This window comes from Trachurus japonicus, chromosome 8 (assembly GCF_045865225.1).
Source record: "Trachurus japonicus isolate A0001 chromosome 8, Traja_1.0".
Taxonomy (NCBI): domain Eukaryota; kingdom Metazoa; phylum Chordata; class Actinopteri; order Carangiformes; family Carangidae; genus Trachurus; species Trachurus japonicus.
Window position 1 is genome coordinate 9,929,707 of NC_140914.1, and position 19,396 is coordinate 9,949,102.

Here is a 19,396-nt window from a genome sequence, read left to right on the forward strand (position 1 = left end):
TTCATTTGCAGTGGTCCACCGCTGGTCAAGTGATGATTAGTTCTATCAATCCACCATTCTGACTCTGCAATGCGTATGTCAAAACCCATTTCTGCTCCCTTCCTGCTTATCATCCATGCCTCTTCTGATAGAGGCGGCCTCGGCAGCAGCAGCAGCAGCAGCAGCAGCAAGAAAAAGAAAAAAAAGCCCCCTAAATGGACTTCGGGCTCAGGAGCAATGCATCTTCATCTCACTGCTTCACACTCCAGAAAATAGGCTAATCGCTGGCCCACCGCTCCACCCACCGCTCAGCCCACTAATCTCTGAAAATTCACATTTACTTCAGAGTCCTGGCACCTGTCTTATCTGAAGGGAGAGGGGGATCCTCTCTGTCAGCTCCACATTTGGCCTTGAATTAGAGTTGAACTATCACTGACCGTTGGAACAGATGGCTTAAAAGAAAGAAAGGGGAAAAAAAAACCAGATGCAAGTAAGTATAGTGAAGGGCTGGAAAACAAGGCGGTGATAGATCTTTTTCTCTCGGAGCACCACTTCTTCTATAATTGAAAGGTCAAGCATCTGAAATCAAAGTGCATTCATGCCTGCAGACTGTATATGCGGATGGCACATGGTGTCACATGTCAAATCAAAACAGGGCTGCAAACACAAAACCAAACCAAACCAAACCAAACCGTATCTCAGAAGCTTCTGATCCTGAACACAACGAGGAAAAATCTGGAGTAACTCCTGATGGCTGCAACGACTCACCGAACCCTCGCCTGTTGCCACGAGCTGGGGGAGATTCCTGCAGCCACCGCTCCCTCCAGTGGCAGGAGATAATAAGTGATTCCTCATGAGCTTATTACCATGTTGGCAGATGTTTTTTTGTTTTTTTTTACCCTCTAGGCCTCAGTCAGTGGTTGGTCTGAGCTCTGATGGCTCACTGAAGTCCCCATGTGGACTGAAGTGGAAGTGTCCGCCGTGTCGCTGTGGTCCCCATGCAGCCTCGATCTGCTGCAGCTCAGAGATTAACTTTTCCATTATGTTGAATTTGTGAGGAGGATCTGATGCTGTGGAGAGCGACACAAAAAGTCTCAAAATCAAATCACAGCAGGAGATTTTGGTCAAGAATAAACCAATTTCCCTCCTTTTTTATCAATTTGAAATGTAAGTGATTATTACTCAGAGGTGCCCAAGGGTATATGAGGATATCGTGAAGAAGCTCAGCCATAATATTCAGCATTTATAACCATGACATAAGCATTTCATTAATGGTTTTTATAACATACTGTATTCTGCTTGTAAACAGTGATGCACTTTAAAGTTTTTTACCTATATGCAAAGTCAACAATTAGCTATAACCTTTTATAAAAACGTATTATGTTTGTTTTACTGTGTTACCATCTGTTTATACTGACTCAATGTGTAAATTATACATTATATCATGCATTAAGTCATTACATTTCTTATATATACTCTTATCATTGTGTTGATAAATGATGAACAGAAAAAGAGGAAGACCTTAATTTAAAATGTTTACATGTTGATGTGAGGCTGATATTCCTTAATTGTCAGACTCACCAACAGTGATAGAAGTACACCTGTATAACCTGAACAAGCCTGCAAGACTGTGTATCAGGTAGTTAGTTCAATTAGCAGGAAGGCTAAAGTGGCTTAGTACAGTAAGAGCAATGGATAACCTAAAGGATGATGGTGGTTCGGTCAGTCTGTTCTGTTGTGGTGGTGCTTAGCGGATCTGTTTACCAAGTCCAACATCTTACAGCTGGGATCATTAGTTTCACAGACACTTTAATGTGTTTAGCTTGAATTAATTTAGTCCAATGCTTAATTTATTAAACCTGAATTTAAAGGTCTAGGCTCAGCTAATGCTTTAAAGACAAATTAACATGTTAGTCCAGATTGATCACCAAAGTTATTAATGAATCATCTGGGAACCATAGCTGCCCATCGCTGCCCATCAAACAGCTTGTTTGGTTTCAGTCTGGGCCACACTTTTGGATGAACCAGTGTTTTTATCCCAAGAGCCAGAAGAAGTGTCTCACATCCTAAAATATGTTACTGAAATTTGTCTTGATAAAGCCTGGATTACTTTTAACCAAAAGAATAAAGTAGGGAATCATTGATTGAGATCCAACTGCATTACGTCACATCCTGTTCAGCCTCTGCTCCACTGGGTTCAGAAACGGTAAAAGTTACTTCTCAATAAATTAGATGCGCTCTTATGATGTTTTTCCAATATCCTGCAACAATTGAGCTTTACAGCCGCTGCTGCTATTAGAAATTTATACTTTTTATGATTCTCATGAAGATAAACAATCACTGTGAGAGGGAAACTTCACATTTTTTTGCTAATTAGGTTTCATCCATAACCATAAAACTCACCGAAGCTTATTTCTCTCCAATTTTGAGTTTGTAATCTCTGCTGGTTAAAACCTTCTTTAAATCAGTTAGTCCTCTCCATCCAGATGTTATTACAGGCACATCTGGGCTGACAATGGCCCCTCGACTCGCTCACGCCCTCCACAGACATATGAACACTAACATATGTTGAGAGGATGGATTTTTACTTATTAGTGTAGCTACACATTTTGGCTCTATTGCAAAAAAAAAAAAAAAAGATTAGACATAAGTGTTTGAAGCTCCAGATTGAGTGGTATTGCTTTATTCTGTTTAATGAAAAACAAACAAAAAGAAAACTCACTGTAGCTCAGATTTGTTCACATCAGTGCAGGAAGTAGAAATGTTTCTCAATCAAACCACACAAGCCAAATAAAACTCTCTTCATTTAAATTAAATAAGTCTAGATCGGTTGAAGTCTTTTTCTCTGAGCTCAGTTGCTGAAAGAGGTTTTTTGTCTCTTTGTATCTACGTTGTGTGTTGCTGCCTCCTCCTGGTCTCGTTTGGCAGCTCGACCCACTGTCACCGCGGTCGCCGCCGGCACTCCAGTCGTCTTCTGCTCGCTGTTCCCCTCGGAGCTGCTGCCTCTCGGGTGTTTCAGCTCCCTCAGCTCTCTCCTCTCTCTTCTCTCCTCCATCTCTTCAATTTCATCGGCAAATAGGGCTTTCAGTGCTGGAATGAGCCTGGGGATGATTTTAAAGTCTCCACAGCGAATCTGAGAGAAGAGGAAATGGAGAAAATGGTCAAGAGACCGTTCCCGGTCTAAATGTTCACTCTTGAAAGAGTGAGGCTCAGAGATACTGAGGCAGAGGACCGAGGAGTCACATCTGTCAGTCTACTTCTATACAGCCTAAATCTAAACTAAAGCAATAGAAAAACGTTTAAATGTAGCTGTTCAGGCAAACACACCTGGTCATTTTAGACATAGCAAAGAACAATATGTAGCTTTGTCACAGATTAAATGTTTATTTCTGGACGTTTTAACTGTAAATGTCACAACTTGGAAATCGTGAAAAGTCAAAATGTAATGGAACAATTTACACAGAAGAAGAAGATCCACATTTAAGCCAAAGGGAGAAAAACTCTACACTTCCTGTGGATAAAATCATATTTTGATGTTAAACTGTCAGCAAGTCCATCTTTGTGACAACCAACATGATATGACATGACAATAAGTTTTTATTATAAGTGGACTTTTAGTTGGGATTACTTTTTCTGATAAAGAATTAATGTTAGGGGACATTTGGTTTATCTGACATGTGCCATGAATAATTAAAGAGTGCGATCCCTTTGAACCATGCGGCTGTTAATTCTGCTGTTAAATAGCAAAAATGACATGGATGTACTCTAAAACTTTTCAAATTTTCCTATTCTAGGTCAGAAAACATCTGATCAAACATCTTATAATAAACAAATCGGTAAGAATCTAACCAAGTATTTGAACCCCGTTTTAAATACGCAACAGTTTTCAATACTGATTTCAGTCAAAATAGTTGCATTCATGTAGTCAGCCAATCACGTGGCAGCAGTGCTGTGCATGTACGGTATATCTGAGGTCTGTGCTCATGAGCAGATAGACTGTCTGGACAGAGGATGTTTTGCAGACATCTGAGTGTTTGTGAAACCCTCAGATTGGTGAATCATCTGCAGACACCACACACGTCTGCTGGATGACTGAGCACGGCTACATGAAGTTCCCGAAGTGTCCACGCTTCTCACTCACTCTCATGTGGTCGAACGATATCCCCACTCTGTCGGTGAAGTCTTCGCTGAAGAGCGGGATCTTGGCGTAGCGCTGGCTGAAGTGGTTCAGCATGATGAAGTCGGCGTTCATCTTCATGCCGATGTCGATGGCCTGGGAGGTCGTGCTGTCAGAAACAACAAGAGGCGTAAAAAAGTCGGAGGTTTACGTTACGCTGCTTTCAGACCGAGGTTGTATTTCAGCGAGGGAACGTTTCAGCGGGAGTATTGTTTTTCTGCAGACATAAAAGACGCTTTTGTGGAGACTGATGCTCATTCTACCACCACAAGAAGCTGCACACAAAAAAAATCGATGGCAATTGTCTGTGGAGGGTTAGGAAATTTAACAAGCTACTCAAAAAGATAACTGCAACCTCCAACAGCCAGTAAAGTACCTTTCTTTTATAGGCTGACACAGAGCTGTAACTGCTGCAATCGTCCTTTTTTTTCCAACCACTTTATTCATTTACATAAATTACATTAAAGCCCTGCAGAGCTACTTGGTGAACGTTTTTACTCACCTGTGCCTCTTCTCCACAGCTTCCTCCTCCATCCCGTCCTCCAGCGTGGCCTCGTGTATTAGTAAGGTTGCGTTCTTTCCTGCAGGAAGAGAAAGAGAGAGAGAGAGAGAGGCCTGAATCACAATCCAGCACTTACAGTCTCCTTCCGTCCCGCAGGAAATCAATCAGGTGGTCGACGTAATCAAGAACTGGCACGCCCTGTTTGTCTGCTGAGCCGAACCATCTATAATGAACAGGCATGGGATACACTCGCTGCCTGTGCGGAGGCTCTGCTTGGACCGAATCCAGTCAAGCAATTTAAGAGGAGTCAATGAAGTGGGATCCCACAGGAGCCATTAGAAGAGGCTGGCAGCTGCGAGAGTGATCGAAAGCATTAAGAAATATCCAATAAATTATTCAGAACAACCCCGCGTAGTGGAGCTCCGGTAAAGATGACCTTTATATGAATCTCAGAGATATTGAAAGCACATGCTCAATTTGCTATTACCTACAGTGTGTCTGTGTAGATAGATACACCTCAGTGAGAAATGGACTAGTAATCACTCGGAGCGCGCTACTAACCGATGTGTACCAATCCATCGCATGGCATGGTGTCACCGGAGAAGGCCATTTTCCAGCCCGACTGGTGAGTGAAGCTGCAGGCGAAGGCGTTCTTACAGTGACGCACTGTGCATGTCTGGAACTGATGCACAAACAAACAAAATGATGAGTATCTTTCAAAAAAAAAAAAGGAAAAAAGAATCAGTGATATTGACGGACGTCACGCTCAAACAGCTGCAGACCTTCTTCAGATCATTCTTCTCCAGCAGCGCTCTGATGAGGGACATCGTCCACTGTTTGGGCGGCTCGGCGTCATCAGTCAGAGATCGGTTCGGGACGAGACTGAGAAGCAGAACAGACGACATTAAAGATGATGAAGAGATAAAATAAAAGGGTGGGGTCGAGGGCGGAAGAGATTGATGACAAACTTTAAGAGAAGCAGAGGAAAGATCGTGAGGTTAACGACATTTATGGTGGCCACTGTAGGACAAATTTAATCAGTCTAAGCTGGACATGTCATTGTGCTTTAAAGTTAAAGGTCTCATATAGTATAAAATGTCCAGGCCTGTGTTCTTCTGTATTAATACTGTGAAAGTACCAAAGCCTCAGTCCAGAGAAATAAAAAGAGTTAGAGTCTGTATTCAGAGACTGAGCTTTAAAACCTCTGTAACTTTATGATGTCACAACAAAGCAGCCATGCCAAGCCTCACCCAACTGGCCCTACTGTCTAACCTTGAAGGATTTGGTTTCTCTGAGTGTTTAAGTTGAAATCTGCTTTGTTTGTATTAGATAATTTAGAAAACTGTCAGACAATCAGAAGAGAGGACCCATGCTTCTTTTTATGGACAAGTGGAGTGTTTCCTTCGACATCTGTGTCCACCTACTTGATATGCTTCAGGATCTCCTGACAGTGGTCGTGATACTGGCTGAGCCACATCATGATCTGACCCGGAGCGATCAGGTAGATGGGGCTGAACGTCTTTCCTAAAGTTGCCTAGAGACATAAATACGACACAGTTAGTCAAACTTCACACGTAGGATGTTGTACAACGAATACTTTTAGCTGTTTGATACATTAACTTCAAAACAAACCTAAGCAACATGAGTAAAATAAGTAAGATTTCATCCCTGATTTTGATGCAATTTTTAGAAGAATATATTTATTTTTACCAGAGCTCGTTCCCTTTGATAGAGTAAATTCAGCAGCCCCTGAGATAAAAGTGGTGAATATCAGGATTAGAAGTTGTGTAAAGCAGATTTGGTTTGTATTGGCCAGTTCAACGTGGTGCACAGCTGCTTACTGTGTGGTGATCAGCGTGCATGTGAGAGATGAAGACGGTCGATATTTTGCAGAGAGCGTCGTCCACGTTGTCCCCGTAGTGTCTGCAGAGCTGACCGAAGGTTCCCTCTCCGCAGTCCAACAGCAACGACTGAGTCGGACTACAGACAGGTACAGACAACAGGCCAGAGAGGAGGGAATCCATTTAGGACACATGCAGATAAAAATGGTGATTTTTAAACTGTATAAACTGATCAAAATGAAACAGATCCATACCTGATGTTGATCAAAGTGCCGCTGACGTTTCTGATCTTCATTGGCAGAGCCGATCCTGTTCCCAGGAAAACCACCTCTGGGTATTTTTCTCCTCGCCCTGCAGCAGAAAACTTGTGCGATTATTAAAAATGCAAAGAAAAAAAAATTAAAAGTTTAATTTAAAAAGGAAGTGAAAAATATACTTTTCCCATCATTCTCAGCCTTAAAGGGATAGTTCAACAATTTGGCAAATGGGCCCATTGCCATAATCCCTATAGTTTTAGGTTCGTTACCTTTAATTGTCGGTGCAAGCTATTTTTAGAACGGCAAAGCAGAGCCGTGAGCTGCTCAGAGCTACGCTACAGAGGCTAATGGGATTTCTTGGTTTCCCTCATCAAACTCATCAAATACACAATCCAACAACTCCAAAATGCTCTGGTGGACAAGTTGTGACCTGCACATTCACCACGCTATGAGATAATAAGAGAACGTTACGAGACAGAGTTGTTTTCGAGGCAAATGCAGAGACTGCTTGCCAAAAAACTGCCCTCAACAGAAATGCACATCAGCAGTTTTGCATGAATTTACCTCTAAAACAACTCTGTCTTGTAACGTTCTGTTATTATCTCATAGCGTGGTGAATGTGCAGGTCACAACTTGTCCACCAGAGCCTTTTGGAGTTGTTGGATTGTGTATTTGATGAGTTTGATGAGGGAAACCAAGAAATCCCATTAGCCTCCATAGCGTAGCTCTGAGCAGCTCACGGCTCTGCTCCACCGTTCTAAAAATAACTTGCATCGACAATTAAAGGTAACAAACCTACTGCTATGACTATAGGGATTATGGCAATGGGCCAATTTGCCAAATTGTTGAACTATCCCTTTAAAAACTGAGCACACCACACTCCCTAACCCCTCTCTACTGTACATTATTTACGGAGGAGAACTGACCGGAGAGCTCTGCTGCTGCATCAGTGGAGCAGATCTTCCTGCACTTGTCCACTTCTTCCAGAAAGTTTGGGACCTCTGAAGCTTCTTTCACAAACTCCTTGGCGTTGCAGGAGGGGATGGCGTCTCTAATGAATGAGATACAGAGTCAAGAAGACACACACCGCTGCCCGCAAACAAAACACGAGGCGAGGAAAACAAGGATTCGTTTCACATCTGACCTTGATGTGCCTCTACAGTACTTGACAGAAACAGTGCAGAGGGGGGGAAGAAAAAAAATAAAGAGAGAAACACTGACACTTGTAAGACGAGTTTTAAAAAAGAAGAAAGAGGCCGAGTGCAATGGTCCATTCCAGATTGTTTTCTGTGACAAGGCAGCGCTCGGAGCTGCAGAGTAATGTCGGCTAAATTGGGGGGATTGAAGGACAAACTAACCTTTGCCACTCCATTACGGGCCTGAGCTGGAACTTGAGCAGACACTCGGCTCTGACGCTGGGGACCTGCAGGGCAGCCGGAGGATCCTGAGGGGAGGGAAACATGTTTTTGATGTTTTCTTTATGTACCGCACCTGATTTATGACTTTGTGAACTCCCGTCGTTAAAGCAGAAGTAGAAATCTACGCTCGCCAGCCAAGGACTTTGTTAAGAACGGCAGACCAACAGCGGACAGAAACCTCCCTTTGTTCTCAGGGGAAACAACGTGATCTCAGTGACTTTGACCGTGATGTGATTGTCGGTGTCAGACTGGTCTCCTGGGACAAAAAACAACAACAGTCTCTGGGTTTTTTTGTTTTTTTTTACTCCAAAACAGCAATAGCTCTGAGGAGGTTTTCAGGACGAAAAACATGTCCACAGCCTTGTTGTGTCCATTAGAGGACGACGGCAGGTTCCTGTCAGCCAGGATCAGAAACCTGAGTGGACACAGACTCACCAACACTGGACATTATATTATAAAGCTGTCAGACACCTTGGCCAAAGCAATAAAATATATTGTAACTGCTATAATAACTGCAAGGAGATCAGGTAAAGATGCCCACAGCAAGTGCTTGTTAGTACGGTGGCCCTGAGGGCTCAGTGCACTGCAACATAAGAAGAAACGCTGAAAACATCTTCATTAAAGCAGAAGTAAGCGATCCGGTCGTTTTGGCTTCCTGTCAGCCGATGGAGTTAGCAGTCCCCGCCCTCGTCCCTATGTCACCACATTCACGTGCATCCCTTGGCTGCACACACAGAGAGGACCGCCCCTTTATGCCGTTCTCTCTCCTCATTGGATAAAGGTTGTAGGATACAAGGAAAGTTTTCTCCTCTGCTTACAGCAGAGCAGAGTGACTGACAGACCCGTGTTTCAGACCAAACACTCTATGTAAGTGACTGCTGTCGAAAGATATAACTATTAGGGCCGGGACTTTAACGCATTAATTACGATTAATTAATTACACAAAAATTAACGCGTTAAAAAAATTAACGCATTTTAATCACACTTATTAATTTTTTTTTTCTCACGTGTGTCTACGTGCGGTGCGCCCGCACGCGAGAGAGGCGGCAGTTTGAGAGGCTGACTGGCGGAGATGAGAGCTGGTGAAACGCTAGCATGGTTATTTAAAACACCATCTCTGATCTCTGCCTGCACATAGATACACAGACACGGGCGCACGCTAAATGCGCTATATAGCGCTAATTGCTCAGCTGCAGCGCTATATCTATGACCTGTCACTGTCACAGGTGCATCTCATCTGATTATGATAGGACTTCACTTCCTCAGAGCTGTCTGTCTTCAGACTGTCCTGACCTGTCCCTGAACATCACACAGGGACAACATGGAGCTGCCTGTGTGATTGGTTACTGAGTTTTATTAATGTTTACATCAGGCTGAGTTCAACAAATCAGTTTATGCTACTGTGATTTAAGTAGCCTAGTTAAATACTACAGTAATCATCATAGTGTATTGGAAGGAAAGACCATTTAATCTGTATACCAAATATCGATTAATTAATTAATTAATCGATAATTTGCATCCTTAGTCTGTTGGTCTTGGTTAAGTACCACCTTAAATGCTTAAAGCAGATATCAGTGGCACGGCCGTTTCGGCTAATGCTGTGTTCAAGGCAGGCTTTTGAAACCGTAAGTTACAGCTTCAAGTCACAACTACGACTTGGTAGCGTTCCAGGTAACCCGTAGCTCGTGTTTTTACCGTCCTGTTGTCTGTGAAAGTTCCCTATAACGGCCACTCGTAACTTCCGACCCGTGAACTCGTACCAGATCGAACTGGTATGACTTCACAGGAAGGAAAAACACAAAGTACGAGTTTCCTTGAACGCACCATGAGTTAGCAGCCCCCGCCCTTGTCAGGCATCAATTGGTCCTCGTGCTACGTCACCACATTCACGCGCATCCCTTGGCTGCACACACAGCCCTTCATGCCGTTCTCTCCCCTCATTGGATAACACTTGTATCCCACAAGGAAAATTTTCTCCTCGGGTTACAGCAGAGCAGAGTGACGGAGACTCGTGTTTAGGCTGAAATACTTCATGTAAGTGATTGCTGACGGAAAATAGGACTATTTAGGACTTATATTAACAAAAACATTCCACTGATATCTGCTTTAAGCTTATGTATTCAGTCATTCAATGGTATACTAAAATCCATGTGAAAAAAAAAATGCTTCTCACTGTTCTCAGGTCAAATATTTATATGCGATTAAAATGCGATTAATTGCGATTAATTAATTACAAAGCCTCTAATTAATTCGATTAATTTTTTTAATCGAGTCCCAGCCCTAATAACTATTTAAGACTTATATTAACACAAACATTCCGCTTACTTCTGCTTTAACTTGACAACACTTGTGTTGCAAATACACATGCATGTATTATAACATATCCAAGTGCATCCTAGTGTTTTTCTGTTTTATTTAGATAGTTAAAGTGAAAAAGTGGCAGAAAATCATGTACCCACTAATCATTATGCTTCGTCATGTCTGTCACTGTCTTATGTACATGTCCATGCCCTGTTTTCCAATGCTTGTTATTGTTCGTGCTGTTTCCTTATGTTTGCCATTGCATGTCCTGCTTTTTAATGTCTGTTACTGTTTGTGCTCATGTCATAGCTCTACGTGCTATCTACATTTTTTTCCCCCTTGTCTGCATGTTATGTCTTCATGCCAGTGTTGCTATGTGTCACCTGCCATCATGAGCTGTTGTCATGTACATGTCTTATTTGTTATTATGAGCTTTTACTAGCTAAACTAATATGTAAGTTCAGTTGTATTTTAATGCAATGCCCTTTTTGGTTCTTCGGTTGCCAGTAACATCTGGCCAGGGACAACGGATGAAAATTAGCTTTACCGGCTAACTCTTGCTCACTTGCAGTTTCTTTTAAATTCTGTTGATCAGTGTTGCACTGTCTCTGTCAAATAAACCAATAATTTACATTAAAAGTCTGCCCTTCATCCCTTTAAAGGCCACAGTTCACCATCTTGTACTGGCTACTTCCTGCAGGACTTTGCTCCTTGTCACAAAGTAAAAGTCAACTCAAACTGGTTTCATCTGAATCCAGAAAAAAAAAACATCTTTAGGATGTGGTAGAACAGGAAATTGGCAGCATGAACACGCAGCCGTCATGATGAGATGCAGTCACATCAACATGGAGCTGAAACACTGAATGAAGTTTCCTGCTTCTTGTCAAATCACTGACATTGAAAACTGAGGCTCAAAGAGAGGAACTATCCAGAGTTAATATGGTGTTCCTAATAAAGTGCTTAGCGGATATGTAGTTGAACTTTTACAAATTAAATATTATGATTCATGTGTGTGTTGGTTATTGCAGCCTCTCTGTGTTACCTTTGTTCTGTAAGACGTGAGCTGTGGAAAGATCTCGGGGTGAATCATGTTGAGCTGAGCTTGAATCTTGTGACTTCTGATGTTGTGAACCGTTCGTGCCTGTTCGTTAAGGATCAGGTGCTGCGTCGTAGATGGAAACCTGCAAAAAAAACACAGAGAGAAACCTCAGCCTCGCTCTCTCTCTGTCAAACCGAACGTCAAAGTAAAAAAGAAGCAGCAGCAGAGTCTCTGTCTGACGAGTCGAGTTTCAAAGTAGAGAGAAGAAGTCAAACCTCTCCATCCACTGTTTGTATCGATCTGTTTCCAGAACAGACTCTGGAGTCATGTGGACGACCAGAGCTGCAGCGTCCTCCGTCCCGCCCGCCTGGTGACTAGATGGTGACGACACAGGAAAGTCAGACATGTTTTCACACATACAGCGGGGAAAATAAGTATTTTCTTTTGACTCTTTCAGAAATCTTGCAAAGAGAGCACCAGGTTGTGGCCAGTTTATGGTTAAATGTTGTTATTTTCAGTTCCAGATAACGGCACCAACGGATAAAAGGGTGCATTCAGACACGTCTGTAACCGATGCATCACTATGTTCTGCAACACAAGTTTCTGAAGGTCTTTGCTTTTCCCCATCATGAGATGCCTCTTGTGTGTTGCCTTGGTGATGAGAAACCTTTCCATAGGCATCAACTGGACTAAACCAGCTGATATTACTTTGATAGGTGACAGGATTACTTTCTAAATACTGACAGACTCCAGCTGCTTTCTTGGTTTTCCAAACCTTTTCATATGTTCAATACTTATTCCCTGTGTCATTTCACTTTATTACACATTACTTAATTTATGGACATAAATGTTTGGATTTCTTTGTATATGTGCATTACTTGGTTTGTTGCCGACATCTGGTGAAAATTTCATGTCAGTAGCTCTATTAGAAATATATTTTCTGAGAAAAATGTTGACGCGTTCAATACTTATTTTCCCCGCCGTATATTTAATGAGCTCTGTATGTGTGCAGCTCTGATGATCAGCGTCACCTTCTCAGAAGCTGATTGGAGCAGACGGCTTCGACGAACTCCTCAGACGGACACTCGACAATCACAAAGACTGGCCCCGGGTCAGTGGGAGTGCAGACCTGCTCGGGCCGGATCTACGAGGGAACGGGAGATCTGAGATCAGATACTGATTCAGTCAGGAGCTGCAGTGAGAACCACTGAGAGTCCATCTTCATACTGAACCTCTTTCCCTTCGAATGTGATGCTTTTCCCCGACTTCAGAGCTGCGATGAGCGGCCCGATGGCTGCGGTGCCTCTGAGTGGGGAGGAGGTATGAGAGAGAGAGAAGAAACATTTATTTATTTTATCTTGATTGATATCCGTCTATATCTTGATTTTATTTAATTAAACAAAGAAGAAAAAATATTGTTTGTAATTTGAACCTATTTGTGTTCTGTGCTGCTGGTTAACCAGAGATTTTCATTTAATTAAAAGTCTGTTAAGTTGTTATCTGTCATTGAATGAGGTAACAATATGATGAATGAGCCAATAACCCACTAATTAATATGTAACAGTATTTGCAGAAATGACATGATTGCTGTTGATACAAATTGAACAAATCCTGCTGCAGCTTCACAATAAAACCATTCAAGTAGTGAGACACGACTTGACTTTTATTCTGAAGGAGTGACAGGAAATGCAACGGGTTTGTCAGTCAGTGAGCTCAGCACTAAACTGTTGTCTTCAAAATAAGATACCGTAAGCATCTTTTATTCAGACTGATAGGCGATCAGTTTGAAATGACAGGAAGAAATAAAAAAATATATATATATTATATATATGGAAAATAGAACAATAAATTGTAATAATTTCACTCCATGACTTCAATGCAATACAACTGAACTGTATATCATTTTCTTTCAGTAAAACCACAACAATACCCGCTCATGTTAACCAAAACCTTATTAGATTGAAAGAAGCACTCACACAGGCAGACCCAGCTCCCGAGCTTCAGCCACTAAGAAATTTCCTTTCTTGGGATGAAGCTGTAAAAGAGTTTAAAGAATTAAAAAAATAATAATATAAGAGGAAGAAAGTCAGATACAAAGTTTGTTCCTGAGTTTGTACGTCACACACCGAGGATCCACATCATCTTTACTGTGTCCTACCTTACATATAAAGGCAACCACCAAGGACGTGTCTGCAGCTGTTATTCTTCTTTCACCTTCAAAGAAACACACAAGAATAATGAACACACACATTTCTGCTCTGGGCTCTTTAGTTTCCACTGTGTCACAACAAGACAGAAACATTAAACACTGAACATTATTACAACTGGATCTAACTGGCTGATTGACAGGTTGAGGATCAGTCAGGAGGTGAGAGTGAATCTATGAACTCCTTGAGGTACCAGACAGAGTTCACTAACTGTGGGAACTTTTAATTTCTCAAGAACTAACATCCAGGGACTTTTCCAGGTTGTTGCAGCAGAAACTAAGGAGGTGAAACTCGGGTCAGGATTTCAGATTCAGCTTGTGCACACTGCAAAAACTCAAAATCATTCCAAGAATATCTGTCTTATTTCTTGCCAAAATGTTTCATTTCTAGTCTAAACGAATCTCTTTCCACTTAAAAATAAGACTCATCACCTAAAAATTAACTTGTTTTTAGATAATTTTACTTGTTTCAAACTAATTTTCACTTGAAATAAGTAGAAAAATCTGCCAGTGAAAGTAAGTTTTTTGTGCTTGTAATAAGAAAGAAAAACTTGATCCACTATCAGATTTTTCTATTTATTTCAATTGAAAATATACTTTAAAAAATTAATAAAAGTGTCTAAAAACAAGCTACTTTTTATGTGAGGAGTCTTATTTTAGGTATAACTAGATTTGTTTTGACTGGAAATTACATTTTGCAAATCCTCAAATTTCCTCAGATGACAGATAAGAGACAGGCACTGGACTCACCTGGACTTCCGGGATTGTCTCTGCTGCTGTTGTTGTGAACGTTGTCCTTCGTTGGAGAAGCTGGTCTCTGAGATGGGCTGCCTGACGACTGGGCTGCAGGGTAGAGAGAGATTGATAAAGATTCAGCAGATGATCAACCCACACTGAGAAGTTGAGTGACTGACTAGTGTGCAACATCTGAACTCACCGAATATTGGCACTTGATAAACCGTCATTGTGTCGTCTGTGTACGTCTCTGAAGTGTACGGTCGAACCGCTGCGGGAACACGACACAGTAAATAACCACACTCATATGATTGTAAACAATTCAATTCAATTCAGAGAAGTCGACTCACACAGCTTGATGTCTTCCAGCGGTCCAGAAAATGACTTGATGGCGTTCACATAGTTCTCCTATGATAAAAAAAAAAAAAGAAACATAAAAGGCAAAGAAGAAGAAGAAACAGCAGTATTGTTAATAATAATAATAATAATAATAATAATGATAATAATAATGATAATAAACTTTATTTATAGAGCACTTTTCATACATAAAAAATGTAGCACAAAGTGCTTTACATGTTTAAAAGCCGCCCCCACCCCACCCCACCCGACCCCAGCCCATAAAAACCCCACCCATATGCACACCCACACACACAAGCACATACAAATGCACGCACGCACACACACACGAAGCAAGATCTAAGAAACGTGAAACATGTGGCTGAATACAGAGGCGTGTGTTGTCAGTTTGTACTTTCTCACCAGCTTTGGAGGTCCAGAGAGGACGCACTCAGGAACACCAGTGTCCTTCAGAGTTAAAATCATCCCTGCAGAAAAACAGAAGACATCTTCAGACTTTGCTGTGGTTTCAATCGACATCACCTACAGCTGCAGCTCTACCTGCATAAATAAACTAATCTGTATTAGGGATGCAAATTATTGAGTAATTCATTAATCGATAGTTGATAGACCTTATCGATCGATGATCGATTAATTGATAAGCGGCGATTTTCCTGAGAACCTAAATTTAAGGGGAAAATTTAAGATCAACATTCCTTATGGACTTTACACTAGTATTTGTTAATTTATTTTAAGAGCACAGCACAATGAAAATGTTTAAGTAGCACGTTATTTGGGACAGAGAGCTCTGAGGTTGAAGTCCTACAGTATCATAATGAGATGAGATGAGAGACACCGCTGCGTTTCCATTACAGATTTTCGCAAAATAAAAGCGATATTTCTGAAACTTCGAAAAAGTGCAATTGCCATTTGCGAGTGTTTCCATTGAAAGGTATTTTGCGAATGAGCCGTAATGCCTCTTGCATTTCTATGGTGACGGCACAGCGATCTCAGCTGCCGACAGCTGTTGCTGTTATTGTTATTAACATTGACAAAAACAGCGCTTGATTGCTGAAAGGCAAAGCCCGTGTGGCGCTGGCAGCGGCCACAAATAAGGACGCACTCACACTAGGGCCAGTTGTTCCGTACCGCGCTGAAGCCCGAATGCCCCCCTCTCCCCCGCTGGCCCGCACTCACACCACCTCCAACCCAAGCTGCTCAGCACGGTTGCCTCCGTTGATATAGAGGGATTATTTGTTTACCAACACGGTGGATGTGCGCATTAACCTGACTGCAGAAAGAACGGAGCCTTTAAACACCAGCGGTGATGAGGTGCTGACAACAATATACAGTAGGTGGTTGTGTCCACACACCCGTACTGGTTTATGTGACTTAAGGTGACATTTCGGCACAGGAGGAGTGGGAGTGTGGATGCGAGTCAGTCTCCTTCAACCACGCACGGAAAAGGGGAATGATAGGAAAGGGTTTTCTAATTTATTGAGAAACAATGCCCATCAGCAATGCATGACAATAAACATGTGGTTCATTTGTCCCCTCAAGTTACATAAACCAACACAGCGTGGACACACGCGCTGTTCTCCGCGGCACCGCAACGAGCGCTTTTTTTTCTTTTCTTTTTTTAAAAAAAAAAATTAAGCTCCGGTAGCGACCGGCTAAACTATGGCAGGATACTGTAAACCAGCGCGGATCCGGTGTGTTTATCAAAGCTTGGTTGCCGTGCTGAGGCACTGGGTCAGTTTGAGCTGCGTTCAGGCTGCATTAACTCCTCAGGCAGCTCCGCGTCGGCGGCTTTTTGACTCGTTACTCACTGGTCGTCTGTGTGTTAGCGATGGTACAGCCTGAGTCCCGTATAGCTACAACAGGTAACAGTGTTGTCTCTTTTCACCTCCTCTCCCTCTCTCCCTTGTGTCCTGCAGTGCGCTGCACAAGTTTACACAGAGATCCGCTACATTATGTCGGCTTTGCTTGTTTACATTTCACAGTAAAACTCCCATTGAAAAGGAACGATTAATTGCAAGTAATTTAATTTAATCGATTAAATTCTTATCGACAATTAATCGATAGTCGATTAATTGTTTGCATCCCTAATCTGTATAGTTTAACGTGCACAAAAGTTTTTATTTGTTACACATCTAAAGTGACGGAATCTACCATTGTTATTGATTTGTGACCATTTAAACAGGAACCCGCTGTTCTGCTAGCCCTCCTCCTGGCCATGTGTATTTGTGAGCGGTAGATAACGTCATACATCATATACGATGTTACGATATATATATTTGTGTAGTTTAATCTGTCATAAACAAAGAGATTGTGGGTTACAGGGTGTGTTTGTGTCGCGGTGCGCCAAGAAGAGCTGGGACACCGGGTCAGAGACTCTGATCTTGCAACGTTGTTTTTCAGCCAAGAGAGCCTCCATTCTACCTCGTAACAAGTAACATGTCATTTATTAAACCACCACAGTTACTCCAAAGCTGTTTAATTATGGAAAAAATGTAGCATAGTTAAGCTAAAAAATCCTGCATAGTTCCTCTTTAATTAAAAACAATATTTCCTTGCACCTGTAGTAACTAATTTTGGCCACATTGGGGCAGCAAAAAACTGTGACAACAACATTGACCTACTGTACCCCAGTACCACCATTAGGGTTGCTGCAGATTCAGCTGTTAAGTCTCTGTACATTCATATTGATTGAACACTGGTGATATCTACTTCAATACAGAGTAGATAATCAGTGTGTTACTATGGACCACTATAGTCAATATTATGGATTATTTAATCTTGCAGGTGATCAGATGTGACTGACCTGATAAACCTCCCACGTTCTCCCAGCTCAGTCTGGTCAGGAAGATGTTGTCCAGTTGAGAAGCTTTCAGTCTGTCGGAGGAAAGTAAAATAAAATAAAATAAAATAAACCTTCATATTATTAACCCTCTGGTTCTTTGACATCATATCTGTTCGGTGATGGACGTTGATGGATCAGCTTACTTGTGCTCTTGCATCAGTCTCTGTGTTCCCTCACCACAGTTGAACAGGTACCTGCAGCAGACAGGAGGAAAGTGTTTGTGATGCAGATGGTGAAATGAAGATTACTGGGGAATAAAACATCTGTTACATCTGCGTTAGGCTTTCAGGGATCATAGATATCTGTAGGTTTATTTACAGTATAATGTGCCTTTGCTGTTGCAGCTACAAAACTATGCAACGATCTGCCTCAACACATCAGACAGGCCTCTTCTCTGCTTGTTTCTTGTATATCTTCTTAAAACCCACCTCTTAATTTAATTTTTATCTTATTTTATTGTACAGCTATTATGTTTACCCATGTTGTATGCCTTTACTTTTAATTTATTTCATTTTATTTTATACGGTATGTAATTTTATGCCTTATGTAAGCAGGTATGTCTTTTATTTCTGATGCTTTTTGTTTATTATTCTGTGCAGCACTTTGGTCCACTGTGGATGCTTTAAAGTGCTCAACAAATAAAGTTGGATTAGACTGGATTGGATGTACTGTCCACTCCTTGTGTAAATCAGTTGTCAGTTTAGTAAAGTAGAGCTACACAGTGGCCTCATATGAAAATACTGCAGTCAAATTTAAGTTGCTCTAATTGTTTCCAGTCAAAGATGTGACACGTGGGTGAAAGGTGGTTTTAGGAGGTGTGCGTGTACGTGTGTCTGTAAACAGTAACGTTACCTGTTGTATTCAGAGAAGACGTAAAGTGACGCAGCATTATCTCTGCTCCCGGCTCCGACCACCTGCAGGTAAACCGTGGACGGTCCGTGAACGTCCCCTCGTTTGTTCCTGCTCTCCTTGGCTTTCAGCCTCCGCAGCGGCTCCTTCTGTTTGGCCTTCTTCTGCTGTCTCGTTCCCGGGTTATTATCACTGATATTATAATTATTGTTGTTATTTCTATTAGTATTATTATTATTAGTCGCCATTGTTCGGAAAAAGTGGAGAACAGTGCGGGTATCCCAGCGTGCCAGCGGCGGAGCAGCAGCAGCAGCAGGAAGAGCTCTGCCTTTAACCAACAGTAACGTAAAGCACCTCAGCTTTAAATGCACCGTATTCATAATAAAAACGTCAGACGACGTTTAAAACAGTGAGTCACGCGTGATAACACTCAGTTACCGCTCGGACGTTCATCTCTACGGTTTGTTTACTGCATTATTTACCTAAAAAAAGAAGAAAAAATGCTGTTCGTACTTCCAACAGGAGCTCAGAGGTTGGTTGACACATGTGACACTTCGTCCGGCTTCTAATGATGACGTTTCCACACGTTGTCGCTGATTGGCCTGTTGGATCGTTAAGCAGGTGAGTGGACCAATCACAGCAGCTCTTGGAGAGAGAAAGGCGGGACTTCTTTTCAACGTAAACAAACCATGGATCTGATCTACATCGATCTACATCCATGAAACAAACTACTACAAAATAAAATAGTGTATTTTACAAGTGCGGCTGCTCTCATAGAGGATTTTAATTATGAAAAAAATATATGTATATACCCTGTCCAGAATAAAATACAAAATACAGCATAAATAGGAATACATTTATTTCTAACACATAACTCATTGGTTAGTGTTTTA

The 19,396-nt window shown here is 41.7% G+C and overlaps 1 protein-coding gene across 1 annotated transcript; it reads right to left on the reverse strand.

The window, feature by feature from the left end:
- Positions 1-2,646: 2,646 nt before the first annotated feature.
- On the reverse strand, positions 2,647-19,070 carry elac2 (elaC ribonuclease Z 2). The gene is made up of 24 exons (XM_085783668.1): positions 18,507-19,070; positions 17,798-17,848; positions 17,616-17,686; positions 15,215-15,279; positions 14,806-14,863; positions 14,658-14,726; positions 14,471-14,563; positions 13,673-13,728; positions 13,491-13,549; positions 12,747-12,819; positions 12,546-12,658; positions 11,790-11,888; positions 11,518-11,656; positions 8,115-8,200; positions 7,683-7,807; positions 6,754-6,850; positions 6,500-6,638; positions 6,369-6,407; positions 6,083-6,192; positions 5,441-5,540; positions 5,220-5,340; positions 4,659-4,737; positions 4,121-4,265; positions 2,647-3,112 (listed from the first exon to the last, which is right to left on the reverse strand). The coding sequence occupies exons 1-24, from the start codon at positions 18,881-18,883 to the stop codon at positions 2,831-2,833; spliced, it is 2,646 nt and encodes an 881-aa protein (XP_085639794.1). The 5' UTR covers positions 18,884-19,070; the 3' UTR covers positions 2,647-2,830.
- Between the last annotated feature and the right edge of the window lie 326 nt (positions 19,071-19,396).